Source organism: Microtus ochrogaster, chromosome 2, assembly GCF_000317375.1.
Source record: "Microtus ochrogaster isolate Prairie Vole_2 chromosome 2, MicOch1.0, whole genome shotgun sequence".
Lineage (NCBI taxonomy): Eukaryota > Metazoa > Chordata > Mammalia > Rodentia > Cricetidae > Microtus > Microtus ochrogaster.
In genome coordinates, this window is record NC_022010.1 from 23,149,648 (window position 1) to 23,163,776 (window position 14,129).

At 50.1% G+C, this 14,129-nt stretch overlaps 1 protein-coding gene across 8 annotated transcripts in view; it reads left to right on the forward strand.

The window, feature by feature from the left end:
- Nucleotides 1-5,620: 5,620 nt before the first annotated feature.
- The window catches only part of Gtf2ird1 (GTF2I repeat domain containing 1), a 91,496-nt gene continuing 82,987 nt past the window's right edge, over nucleotides 5,621-14,129 (forward strand). For 6 of the 8 annotated variants that reach the window (XM_026785123.1, XM_013350735.2, XM_026785127.1 and 3 more), the window contains exon 1: nucleotides 6,027-6,188. In XM_026785123.1, coding sequence (XP_026640924.1) covers nucleotides 6,048-6,188 — 141 coding nt within the window. In that variant the 5' untranslated portion in view covers nucleotides 6,027-6,047. Of the gene's footprint in view, nucleotides 5,781-6,025; nucleotides 6,189-14,129 lie in introns of those variants that run through there. The other 2 variants (XM_026785134.1, XM_026785146.1) reach the window with 2 other exon arrangements.

Sequence of the window (14,129 nt, forward strand, 5' to 3'; positions counted from 1 at the left end):
GAGAGAGAGAGAGAGAGAGAGAGAGAGAGAGGGAGAGAGAGAGAGAGAAAAGAAAAAGGAAAAAATTGGGATGTAGCAGGGCAAGGTTTCTGTTTTAGTTCTGCTCTCTGCCTGGAAATGGATACTGTAAGGCTGGTTGGTTAACCTCTGGGGGGCGGGGGGTTGCAGGAACCGGGGGGCTGGAAGGAGGGACTCGTGCCCACTCCTTACTTTTGTCCTTGCTGCCGTGGATTCTGTTGGCGAATGCAGACGACAGTGTTGAGCTCCGAGGGTCGTCTGCCCCACCAAGTCTCAGCTCTGTAGTGCCCTAAGATCTGGGATTCAGTTGGGGAACAGTTCCTTTCAGAAACCAATAGACTGCCAGTGGCAACAGGGACTAAAGACACAACTCCATCTTGTCACCCCCAGTAGCCTGCAGAATTTCTGTAATCTCTCCCAACCCCCTACACAAGGTTTCTCTGTGTAGCCCTGGCTGTCCTGGAACTCACTCTACAGACCAGGATGGCCTCCGACTCAGAGATCCGCCTCTTCTGTCTCCTGAGTGCTGAGATTAAAGGCGTGCACCACCACCGCCCGGCTGGTTCCTTTAATCTTTATGGACCTCAGCTCAGGTAAAACCGGATCCCTGGTTTAGGGAAGAAGAGCATTTGATGATGAGCCAATGTGAAGAGAGCTGGGGTTTATTAAAAATAGAAAGAGGCCAGTTGTAATGGCACACACTTTTAAACCCTGCACTCAGAAGGCAGAAGCAGGTGGATTTCTGTGAGTTTGAAGCCAGTCTGGTTTGTATAGTGAGTTCCAGGCTAGCCAGGGCTACATGGACCCTATCCCTGCACCCTCCCCCCCGAAAAAAAAAGGAAAGAAAAGAAGGAAGCAAGGAAGGAAGGAAGAAAGAAGAGAAGGAAAGAAGGAAGGAAGGAAGGAAGGAAGGAAGGAAAGAAAGAAAGAAAGAAAGAAAGAAAGAAAGAAAGAAAGAAAGAAAGAAGAAAAACAGACAAGTGTTTGCTCAGGGAAAGACTAAGACACACGTAAGAGTCTGGGTGTGGCTTCTCCTAGAAGAGTACCACTTAAGCATCTTAGGAGACGACAGATACGCCATTTTAATGGCTCTCAACGTATCAAAGGGTTGCTAAGCAACTTCTTCCCTCTTAATTTTTCATATTCATTCATTTATTTATATGGGGGCATTTACATTTGCTACGGTACCATAACTTGGAGGTGAGAGGACAAACACGTCGCGGAAATTGGTTTTCTCCTTGCGTTACTCTAGGGCATTTCATTGGCATTTTAATAAATAAAGCTTGCCAGAAGATCAGAAAAGTAAGACAGCCTCACTGGTCAGCCTTGCTGACCAGGCAGTGGTGACACACACCTTTAATCCCAGCAGCCACACTAGTTAGCCATAGAAACCGGATGGTAGTGGTGCACACCTTTAATCCCAGAACTAGAGAGGAATATAAAAGGGGAGGAGGCAGCTCTCAGTCAGTCTCATTCTGAGATTCCTGGAGGCAGGATCACCATTTCAGACTGAGGTAGAGGTAAGAGCCAGTGGCTGGCTGTTTTGCTTTTCTGATCTTCAGGTTGAACCCCAATCTCCATCTCTGGGATTTTAGTAATCCTGGTGCACACATTATGTGGGACTGGGAAATGGAACTCTGGTCACAGGCTTGGTGGCAAGTGCCTTTACCTACTAAGCTATCTGGCCACTCACTCACTTTTGATGATTGGGATTATAAAATGGGGGCCTTGGACAGAATGACAGTCTGATAGGTAAAACCAGGAGTCAGTGGGGTCACAAAAGGCTTTTCATGAGACTGAGAGAAAGTGACAGGTTTTGAGTTGGAAAGGGAGAGAAAGGCCTGAAGTAAATGTTGCTTGTGTTGGAGTTGAAGATTCTCAGATGGAGGCTTCAACCAGATTCCAGAGGGCTCCTCTCCTTTCCCACACCCTCTGTGTGCGTGTGTGTGTGTGTGTGTGTGTGTGGAGGGGTGTGGAAGTCAATGTCAAGTGTCTTCCTCTGTTATTTTCCACCTAGTTAGTATGTGTTCATATATACATCATGTGTGAGAATGTGGGCCCACTGTGTACAAGGTGAAGTTCAGAAGACAAGTCTTCCCTTCCGGCTTGTTTGAAAGAGGGTCTCTCTTCCCATCTCCGCAGGAGCGCTGTGATTCCTGACACTTGTGCTTTGTTTTGCTGTTTGGTTTTGAGACAAATCTCAATTATGTAGCCATGGGGAACTCCCTATGTAGACCAGGCTGGCCCCGAACTCACAGAGATCCGTCTCTGCCTCACGAGTGCTAGTGCTGGCTTTAAATACATGCGCACCGCCGCCCGGCAAAAGTTTTGTTTAACTTTTTAAATTGAAACTTAAAACCGTAAATTTATTTTAAAATTTTAGGCTATGTGTATGTGGGTGTGAGGGTGGGTATGTACATTTGAATGCAGGTGCTGGTGATGTTGTTGGATCCCTGGAACTAAAGTTGCGGGACACCCAGAGCGGGTGCTGAGGACTGAACTCAGGCCCTCTGCATGAGTAGTATGCTTTAGTAACTGTGGAGCCATTCCTGGGGTATAGGGCTCACCCTCAGGTCTTTGCGTCTAAGGCAAGAACCGAACCAACTGACCAACTGAGCTATTATCTCAGATCCTTTCCTTTTTTTTTTTTTTTTTTTTGGGTTTTCGAGACAGGGTTTCTCTGTGGCTTTGGAGCCTGTCCTGGAACTAGCTCTGTAGACCAGGCTGGTCTCGAACTCACAGAGATCCGCCTGTCTCGGCCTCCCGAGTGCTGGGATTAAAGGCGTGTGCCACCACCGCCCGGCGATCCTTTCCTTTTTTGCTTTTGCTTTCTTGACAAGGTCTCACTATGGAGCCCTGGCTGTCCTGGAACTCACTCTGTAGACCAGGCTGGACTTGAACTCACAGAGATTCACCTGCCTCTGCCTCCCGAGTGCTGGGATTAAACCCATGTGCTACCTACCAGCCCCTTTTATTTTAAGACAAATTCTCACTATGTAGCCTGGGGTAGTTTTAAACTTCTTTGTTTATATTTATTTATTTGTTTGCTGGCTTATTTATTTGTGTGTGTGTGTGTGTGTGTGTTTGTGCACACACATTCATGTGCCATGGCACATGTGTGGAGGTCAGAGGGCATCTTGATGGAGTTGGTTCTCCTGCATCCACCACCGGGACCTGGGAATCAAACTCAGGTCATCTGGCTTGGTGGCAACTGCCTTAACCCACTTGGCCATCTTGCCAGCCTCCTGCCTCAGTCTCTGAGCAGCTAGGATAGTAGGCATGTCCCCAACAAGGCATAGAGATCTTACATGTCACATGACTCTCCTTTGGCCGTTTGCAGCGCTACCCACCGTGGGAGTCAGGCTGTGGTTGACCGAGAGGCTGTGGGAAGGGGGAAGTGGAAACACAGACAGGGGAACTACCCTGCCCCGGCTCACTTGGATAGAAACTGGAAGAGCCAGGATTTGAACTCACACACTCAGTCACCAGACCTTTGACGTTTGCCCTGACCTTGGTGTCTAATCAGGGCCGACACCAGGCCAGTAGGTCAGAGGGACCACTTAGGTGGCCTTGAGGCATCTTTAGGTCTCCAGGGGCCCATCACCTATGACCTCATTCCTGATCTCTGTTGCTCTGCCCAGCACCCTCTATGGGCAGGGCACAAGGGCCCCTCTGGCCCCTCCTTGTCCTGCTGAGGGGAGGAGTTCCCTGAGGGAGAGGCTAGTGAGCTTGCCCCTAGAGATGGTAGGTTGAGGTTAATTGTTACCAAGGCCCGATGTGTTTGTATGAGGAGGCATTGTTAGGATCTGGTAGATCCTTGTTGTTTGTTTTTATGACAGGTTCTCTAGTAGCTCAGGCTGGCCTCAAACACACTATGTTGCTTAGGATGACCTCAAACTCCAGTTCCTCCTGCTGTCAAATCAGCCTGTTTTATGTGGAGCTGAAGGTCAATCCCAGGGCTTCAAGCATACTAGATAATTGTTCTGCTTACTCACTGAGCTATATTCCTAACTCACTGTGTGTGCGTGTGTGTGCATGTGTGTGTGTGTGTGTTCATGTGTATTAACTTTTCGAGACAGGATCTCATAGCCAGATGGGCTTCAGACTCCCAGCAATCCTCGAGCTTTGGACTGTCAGACCCTGGGATTATTGAAGTGAGCCACCAAGCCTAACTCTTAAAAAAAAAAAAAAAAAAAAAGGCCGGGCAGTGGTGGCGCACGCCTTTAATCCCAGCACTCGGGAGGCAGAGGCAGGCGGATCTCTGTGAGTTTGAGACCAGCCTGGTCTACAGAGCTAGTTCCAGGACAGGCTCCAAAACCACAGAGAAACCCTGTCTCGAAAAACCAAAAAAAAAAAAAAAAAAAAAAAAAAAAGTTTTATTTTCAAACAAAGATTCTGTATGACCAGAGTGGTCTGGAATTTCCTATGATGCCCATTCTCATGTGAACTCACAATCTTCCTGCCTCAGACTCCTGCGTGCAGAGACTGCAGCCATGTTCTACCATGTCCTTGCTCTGTGAACCTGGGCAAGACCTCCTTGGGTGGTGTGGGACTGGTCTGCCCCCCTTCTCTCTCTCTCTCTCTCTCTCTCTCTCTCTCTCTCTCTCTCGTGTCTACTCCAGCAAAGGCCTGCTCAGGCACTCAGGGGACTACCTGGTTACCAACTGCTGGGTTGATTTAAGACATAAGGCTTTGGGGAGGTTGGGGGGAAATGTGTCCCTCCACCCCCATACAGTAGCATACAGAAGGTCAGACAGAAGGCAAAATAAAAGCCTGGGTCCAAAAATTCTGTGTAATAGTGCTCACCTGTAATCCCAGTATTTGGGAAATAGTGGCAGGAGAATCAGGAATTCAAGGTCACCCTTAGCTACACAGAAGGTTTGAGGCCATTGTGGGCTATGTGAAACTCTGTCCTAAAACAACAATAAGGACTTTAGGATGTACATGTGTTAGTAGAGTAGTTGGTTGCTGGTGACCTTGCATGCAGAAAGCCACGGGTTCGAATCCTCCCTGGTGTAGGTGCAAGGCTGTAATCCCAGCACTTGGGAGGTAGAACAGGGAGGATCAGGTGTTCAAGGCTATTCTCAGTTTCTGGTCCTGAACAGTTTGACCACAGCCTGGGCTTTATGAGATCCTGAGATAAATATAAATAAATAAAAAGGACTGGGTCAGGCCATCCAAGATGGAAACCTGGGATTCCTCCCTTCCCGACCTTGGACACTTCGGGATAAAAAGTGACCAGCAGGGCAAGCCATCCAGGGATCCTCCAGGCGTCCTCCGAGTGACCTTGATATATCCTGACGTCCCCAGGGAGGGGGGTTCTAATCTGCGGCTGGGAGACTCTGGAGGCCCCAAGGTTGTGAGTCCTCCCCCACCGTGGCACGGGGCGGGCCGTGCGGGCTAATCCCGTATGTAAATGACAGCCAATGGAGGGTGGTGTTGCGCGGGGCTGGGATTAGGGCCGGGGCGAATGGCTGGCAATCTTACTGGGATTACAGAACAAAGAGAGAACCTCCCAGAGCCCGGGCTCGGCTTCGCGCTCGCTCCGCGCCCCGCCCTCCGCCGCAGCCCGCGCCGGGGGTGGGGGCCCGCGCAGCCCCCGGCCGGCCGCCCGCACCGCGTCCGCCCTCCTTCCCTCCCTCCCTCCACTGATCCTGTCCCCCCCATTCCCGGATTATTAACTCGGCAGCCAGTGGCGACTGGATCCAGCGAGTCCTGGCCGCCGGGGCCGGGGCGCCCGGAGCGCTTGGGGATCCTGCAAGGTAAAAAAGGAGAAAGTTTGACTGGGGGTGGGGTGGGAGTGGGGGATGGGGTGGGGAATGATGGCGAGGGGGTGTTCAGGAGCTTGCCTTGGCCTTGAGCCCCTATTTTGTACACCCCCCCCCCCCGCCTTTTCAGTGTGTTGTGTGCATGGGAGGTCCCTTCCCTTCCCCTCCCCCTCCAGGTGTCTCAATTCTAAGGCCCGCCTTTTGGGGTGTGTGTGCACGTGATCGGGATTATAATTCGAGTTTGGAGGGGGATGGGTTGGGATGGTCAGCTTCTTCCCTCCGGATACCTGCTGGAATCGGGAAAGCCGTCACCCCTCTTACCCTCACATTCCCCGGAGGTGGCGAGAGAGGCGCCCCACTGGCCTGGAGCCCAGCAGGCCCGGATACAGTTGGGCGAATGAGGTCAGTGGTGCTGCCCTGCCGTGGGGAGGTTGGTGGAGGGGGCGTCGGAAAGAGGCTTTTAAAGACCTCCTCCTCCCTTTTTCCTCTCCTGTCTCCCAAAGCGCAAGCTGAGTCCGTACACTGCCCCAGAGCGGTGGTTTCTTTTAGGGGGTCATTCTGTAAAGGGGCTGGCTTGCATGGTAGGAGCCGGACCTCTTTGGTTGGTTGGGGGTGACAGTAAAGAGACTTAGGGTGGCAGTTAAGAGGGGCAAAGAGGGTGCCAAGGAACAAGTTGGGGGAGCCTCGACTGTGGGTGGTCTCGGAGTTCTTGAGGAGGAGGGGGAGGGGCCAAAGGGTGCCTAGCGTCTCCCCATCCGGAGTCTCGAGAAGTGATCTTGATCGTTGTGACACCCAGCCTTGCAGCCAGGCAGGAGCTGGGAGTGCAACCTTTCCTTGGCCTAGGCCCCAGGGAAAGCTGGGGGGACGTGGCTCTTAGAGTTCTTCTGCCCAGTCAGGAGGCTAGTGGAGCTCCAGTTGGCGTCTGCTCTGGTGACCCGGCATCCCAGGAGTAGACTTGAGGTGGCAGTTCCTGGATCCCCCTTCCTGGAGAAGTGAAGGAACTCAGGGGCTGGGCTCACCTATGGAGTGTGTATCTGGAATGTGGGGTGGCTGGACCGCCGCGGCTTTTTTTTTTTTTTTCCCAGAAGACTGGGGATTTAGTAGGGGCTTCTCTTACTGCTCAGTGCAGAGCGGCGTCCGGGGTGTTCAGCGGTCAGTGCTCCGTGTTCCTCTGTGGTGGCCTTCCAGTCTCTGGCCTTGGGAGGTGCCTTGATCCGTTCATTTATTTTAGCAGCGTCATTCCCAGAGGGAAAGGGCACCGACATCGATTATTTATTCTATTTGGAGCAAGAGGAAGTGGTAGGAGGCTGGTGGCTGGCAGCTGGGAGGGGCTGGGTAGTGGGACATCAAAATGGGGTGCCCATACTGTCCGGCGTCTCAACATCATCGTAAGTCACCTGTTCAGGGCTTCAGAAGTGCTGAGATTGACTTTGGCCTCTTTAGAGAAGCTATCAGCAGATCTAGAAACAGGCCTAGCCTGGAGGTGGGGGGATGTTGGAACCCCCTAGCCTGTTTCTGTATACAGCTTGCTCTGTGTCTCATTCTATAGCCAGCTCTGCGGATGACCTAGAAATTGCCAGTTCCAACTCCAAGGGTCCCAGTGGATCCCAGACAGGGGAAATGAGAAAGGATTGGGTCTGTGCAGGCTTCCTTGTCTGGTCGTTGGATACAAGAGTTTGGTCTTGGGGACAGTGTCTTGAGGGGCATGTCTAACTTCCTAAGTGATTTGTCTCGATGCAGGGCTTGGGGGTGGGGAAAGGGTCATTTATTTACATACTAATGACATTTTTGCTATCATGTAAGGCAGGCTCCCATGAGCTCAGCCGGCCCCTGACACGCGGCAGTCTAGTGCCCGGGACTTGGAAACAGTCCGAAAGGCAGACATAATAATAGAGGTCTCGGAGGCAGCTGCTCAATTGCTGCATGTGCAGAGATCGGGGCGTGCACGGTTGGGTAATAGCTGGGTTGTTGGGGACCCGAGCTGAGCTTCCCGGGTGGGAAGGCTCGGGATATTCATCAAGTCTTGAGTGTGACCTCTGGACCACAGACAGCATCTCCCGGCCTCCAAGACCCTGGTTTTTCTCACGTTGGCCCTCTGCGAGGACACCCCAGAATCACTCAGGGGATCCTTCTGAGGAACTGGCTAAGGGACGGTGTGGAAGCCTGTAGAATTTTCCTCTTTTCTTTCAAACTTCGAGAGTTGCCTAGTTATGTTTTGTCCCCAGAGCCTACCACATCTGTGTTGCCACACTGTCCTGGCTTTCTACTGTCCCTATCTTGCTTAGCTCTTCAAGTGTGTTTCTTGGATTGCACACCATGTAAGTGGGGATGGGAGCTTGTTAGTCACTTGTTGAATTCACATGTTGGAATGAATGAATGAATGAAATCCTCTGTTAATTTTCTCTGTATATATGCGTGTGCACTCATACCCGTGCCGTGAAGGACTAGACTAATTAGGTAGTTACTTTTTTTTTTTTTTTCTGAGACAGCTTTTCTCTGTGTAACAGCCCTAGCTGTCCTAGAACTAGCTCTGTAGACCAGGCTGGCCTCAAACTCACAGAGCTCTGCCTGCTTCTGCTGAGATTAAAGGTGTGACCCACCATGGCCTGGCTAGGTAGTTAGTTTATAACTCAGGCTGACCTGTAACTCAGGACAATCCTCCTGCTTCAGTCTCCCAAATGCTGGGATTACAGGCATGTCCTACTGTCTTTCTAGGATGTCTTCCATTCCTGGCACCCAAGGGACACTCTGTCAAGTTATCCCAACCTATGTGTTCCCCCAAACATAAGGCTGTTGCTGTGGCCCCCAGCCTGATTCTTCCTGCTTCTCTCTCTTCAGATGCTTCAGGTGTGTGTGTGTGTGTGTGTGTGTGTTCTTGCAGCCAGCAGCCAGTGACACAAGCCAGGATTTTTGGGACAAACCGGCCGCCTGGGGCCTGCAGAAACCTTGATAGATGCTTGAAAAGCAAGATTTGTGGGAGTTAATTCAGAAGCTCCAGGGAGTAGAACAGGATCCTGGCTGAGGGATCAGATACTGCATACTGAGTTGATTTTTATTTTATTCATTTAAAACAGGGTCTCACTATGTAGCCCAGGTTGTCCTTGAACTCATGATCTTTCTACCTCAGCCTTCCCAAGTACTAGGATTGCAGGCAAGTGCCACCATGCTTGGCATGAACTCAAAGGTTGCATAAGGGCACTCCCGGATGAAGAGAGATGGAGATATGGACCCTTCAGAGACTAGAGAAGTCCCAGCAGAGACTTACTGTGGAGGTGGGCCTGGAGAAGGATGGATTTCTGACCTTAGGAGTGAAGTTGCATGGAGGATCGGGGAGCTCCCGGTCAACACGCATGTCTGGTTTAACAACCCTGACTGGAGCTGGGGAAGTAGGTACATCATGAGGCTGTACGTTCAATCCTAGTACCTGTGTGAAAAGCCTGATATGGTCGTGTGCACTTGTCTTTCCAGTATTGGGGACAAGGAGACAAATGGACCCTGGGGCTTGCCAACCAGCTCACCTAGTCTATTTGGTGAGTGTCAGGTTCCAGCGGTAGACCTGGTTTTAAAAAACAAAACAAGCCAAGCAGTGGTGGCAGCGCACGCCTCTCATCCCAGCCCTTGGGAGGCAGAGACAGACGGATCTCTATGAGTTCGAGGCCAGCCTGGTCTACAAAGTGAGTCCTAGGACCGGCTTCAAAGCTACAAAGAAAAACCCTGTCTTGAAAAAAAACAAAAACAGACAAACAAAAAACAACAAAGTAGTTAAGAGTGGTGGTGCAGGCACTTGGGGAGGTGGAGGCAGGTGGATGGATCTCTGAGTTCGAGGCCCGCCAAGTCTACATAGTGAGTTCCAGGGGTACATATTGAGACACTGTCTCAAAGACAAAACAAGCAGAAAGTGGATGATGCCTGCAGAGGGACAGCCCGGGAGGCTTTTGGCCTCTGTGTGCACTTGCATACACACACACGCTGAACTGTTGCAGGATATTTGATCACACTGCAACCCCCGAGATTGCATGATTTTCTGGAAAAACCTGATTCTAGCTGTGGTGTGTCTCAGCTCCGGCACACGCCTTTAATCCAAGAGCTTTCTGCTTGAATATTGTAAATAGGATTAAGGCAACCATCGGTCAAGAGGCAGAGCAAGCAACCAGGTGACCATGAGTGGACACAGGATTATTAAGAAAAAAAAAAAATTAGAGAAGAAGCAGGATGGGGCTGGTGAGATGGCTCGGTGGTTAAGAGCACTGACTGCTCTTCCGGAGGACCTGGGTTCAATTCCCAGCACCCACATACAACTTACAGCTATCTGTAATTCCAGTTCCAGGGGACCCAGCATCCATAGCAAAACACTAGTGCACAAAAAAAAAAGGGCAGGATGCAGGAGGATGGATAGAGAGACACACAGGAAGAGGAAGGGAGGGACGTCGAGTTTGAGAGATGTTTGAGATGGTAGGAAAAAGGAGAGGTTTCTGGGACGTTGGCGGAGGATGGCCAGCTGGGTGCTTCCTCTACCTCTCTGAGCTAGCAGGCTTTCACCCCAGCATCTGGCTCCCGAGTCTTTGTTGTTAAAGTGGAATGATTGAGATTTTGTTATAAACCACACTAAATAAATGACAGAAAGCTAATGTGACCGTGGGCAGATCTTCATGGCTGGCTCGACGTCTTCCTTCCTTCTAGTCTTCCTGTTTTGATCGTCACTTAAGTTCAGCAACTTATGGGGGTGCACAGGGTGCTGGGAAGCCGGGGAGCCTGGGTTCTTCTCACAGTTCACCCCCGCCTTGCCCTGTGACCCAAGAGGAGCCTTCTCCCCTGCACCCACCTTGGGTCATGGGTCTAGAAGGACCTAACTTGACAGGCCTGTGATTGGCTGCTTTGTCAGTTTCAGACACAGCGCCCAGGTGATGGTTTTGGGCAGGAAGAGGCTCTGAGCTCCGGCTCAGGGAGATGAGTTTCTCTTCGGTGGATGGACTTTATCCGTCTCTGGGTGTGGGATGACTCATGGAGTGTGTTCCGGACAGGGAGGGTGGGACTCTCATTCCAGACACCTTTCTTGACCCGGAGTGGAGCCTGGTTGACCTGGAGCTCTTCGAAGGTTTTCCTGTCTCTCTCTTTCAGGACCACCTGCCGCTGAAGTCTAGATTTAGCTAATAAAAATAAGGATGGCCGGTTAAATTTGGACTGCAGATAAGTCAGGATGACACAGTTCAGCTAAGAACTACTGTTCATTTATAGAGCACCCTGAACTGGAGATCTTGGGGTTTATCTGCTAGCCTTATAATTTTGTTCTGTAGGGGATTGAGGGTATGGGTGAGAGAAGGGAGGGGCTTGGGGTCAGGGGTCAAATTAAGGCTCCAGGGACAGAGCAAGTTGGTCTGATTATAGTTCTCTTAACTTTTTTTTTGTGTGTGTGTATGTGTGAATGTGTGTATACGTGTGTGTGTGTGTAGCTCAGAGGTTAGCTTGGATATTGTGTTTCTTAGAAGCTGTCTGCCTTGTATTGTTTTTGTTTAGAATTGTTTTTTTATGTGTGTGTGAGCGCCTGGGCGCGTTCGTGCGTGGATACGCACATGCATATGCTTGTGTTGCCGTGTGGAAGCCAGAGGTGGGTGACTGATGATGTGGAACCGGAGGTACAGGTGGTCGTGAGCCACCTGACATGGATGCTGGGAGCCACACTGGGGTCCTCTGCAAGGACAGTCCACGCCTTAGCCACTGAGCGATTTCGCTAGCTGGTTTTGAGACAGTGTCTCTCATTGGCCTATTGTTTGCCATGGAACCTTGGCTGACTGTCCAGTGACGCTCAGAGACCTGCCCATTTCTGCCTTCCTAGTGCTGGGATTAGAAGTGCTACCATGCCTGACTTTATTGTTGTGTGTGTATCATGTGCGTGTGCACCAGAGCGTGTGTGTGTGTGTGTGTGTGTGTGTGTGTGTGTGTGTGTGGTTCAGAGGATAACTTTCAAGAATTGCTTCTGTCCTCCCACCACGTGGGTCCTGGGGACTGGACTCAGATCTGTGAGGTTGGTGGTAAGCTCCATGACCCGAGCCACCTCACTGATGCTGTGCTTGCTCTGTTGGTTTCGGGGATTGAACATGGGTCCTCACGTTTGTGCCGCAAGTGCTTTGCCAACTAAGCCATCTCCCCAGCCCTTTTTTAAAAAATTTGTTTGTTTTTTTTATTTTTTCGAGATAGGGTTTCTCTGTGTATCCTTGACTGTCCTGGAACTCACTCTGTAGACCAGGCTGGCCTCAAACTCACAGAGATCCACCTGCCTCTGCCTCCTGAATGCTGGGATTAAAGGTTTGTACCACTGCCGGGCTTGTCTTTAACTTTTTTAGTGGAGTTTACAGTTTACTTCACTGGGGCCTGAGGTCCCTGGAGGTCTGGGTGACATGAAGATTTAGGGCTCTCAGATCCCAAGTACAAGAACCTCTTGTTTTGGGGTTTATTTTTGTGAGTCAGAGGCAGGCAGAGCTCTGAGTTCAAGGCTGGCCTGGTCTGCAGAGGGAGGTCCAGTACAGCCAGAGCTGTTACACAGAGAAACCCTGCCTCAAAAAACAAAAAAACGGCCAGGAAATGGTGGCACAGGCCTTTAATCCCAGTACTCGGGAGGCAGAGGCAGGCAGATCTCTGTGAGCTCAAGGCCAGCTTGGTCTACAACGTGAGTTCTAGGTCAGGCTCCAAAGCTACACAGAGAAATCCTGCCCCGAAGAAATAAAAACCAAAACCCAAAAAACAAAACAAAACAAAAAATTGTAAAGCCAAAACTGAGCAAGCACTAGGAGACCGTGTTTCTGCTGTCCTCATTACAGTGTTAGGTAGGAAGTTTGCATCTTTTCCTCTCACAGGCTGGGGAGAAGGGCTGCCTCTCTGGGGGACGTGAAATGAGCACATGTGTCTCGGCCCATTTACTCTGGCTATAACTGAATACTGCAGGCTGGGTAAAGAGTTCAGGGGTGGAGATTTCTTTAGTTTATGGTTCTTAGGGTACAAGATTAAGGGGCCCACACCTGGCAATATTTTTTTCTTTTTCTTTCTTTTTTTTGAGACAGGGTATGTATGTATCACTGTTTAACTCTGTCTAGCCTGGAACTTGATATGTAGACCAGGCTAGCATTGATCTTACAGAGCTCTGGCCACCTCTTGTCTCCTGAGTGCTAAGATTCACCACACCCCACTGTGAGGGCCCCTCATGCTCTGATGCAGACCTGAGGTGTTGCATGGTGGGACCGATCAAAGGCTAGCTTGAGTCTCTCTTCATTTTTATAAACGTTTCTATTTACTTTTTATTGTTATCGTTATTTTATGTGTATGAGTGTTTTGCACCCATGTTTCTCTGTGTATTAACTGCATGCTCACTGCCCAGGGAATTCAGAAGAGGGCGTCAGATCCTCTGGAACTGAGTTTCAGACGCTTTCAAGCCATCCTGTAGGTGCTAGGAATCGAACCCTGGTCCTCTGCAAGGTCTAGTGCTAACCACTGAGCCATCTTTCTGACCCCAATATTTCATTCTTGATTATTATGTATATATGTGCTTGTGAGAGTGTGCCTTAGGGAGACTGAGGCAGGAGGATTATGAGATTGAGACCAAGCCTGGGCTACCTATCGACTGTCTCAAAAATAAAACAACACTTTTGGATTGTGTCTGGAGAGGGGCCTCGGCTGTTAAAAGTGCTTGCTGCTCTTGCAGAGGACCCAGGTTTGGTTCTCCGTCAACTTGCAAACACCTGAAAATCTAGTCCCAGGTCTCTGGTACCCTTTTCTGGCCTCCTTGGGCTCCTGCACACGCGTGGTGCACATAAACTCACGTTAGCACATACACATAAAAATTTATATTAAATTTAATAAAAAAGATTGAAAACAAAATGAAAAGAGGGGAGTCTTTATTTTTCCACCCATCCATTGGCTATTCCACCAGCCAATGGGAAATGTGCAGGGCTCTTGCCCTTAGTGGTAATCTCCAGGTAGCACCTATGAGTGCCTCTCGCCAGTCATGGCTATGTATGTATATTCTGGCTGGCTGGCTGGGGGACAGCTGGCGACAAGCCTACACCAGCACAGGTCTTTTTTTGGTGCCTATACCAACATGATCCCACATTTATCAGAGCAGGGGATGGTCCTTCAGTCTCTGTCAGGCCGTCAACCCTCATCCCGGACAGTTACTGCTCAATGTTCTTTCTCTAATCTTACGTTTCTGGAGTGTCACATAGATGGGGATGACAGAGTATATGACCTTGGAGACTCGTTTCTTGCACTCAGTACTGCCCTTGGTGTAGCGTGGACCAGAAAGAAATCTTTTTTTTTTTTTGGTTTTTCGAGACAGGGTTTCTCTGTGGCTTT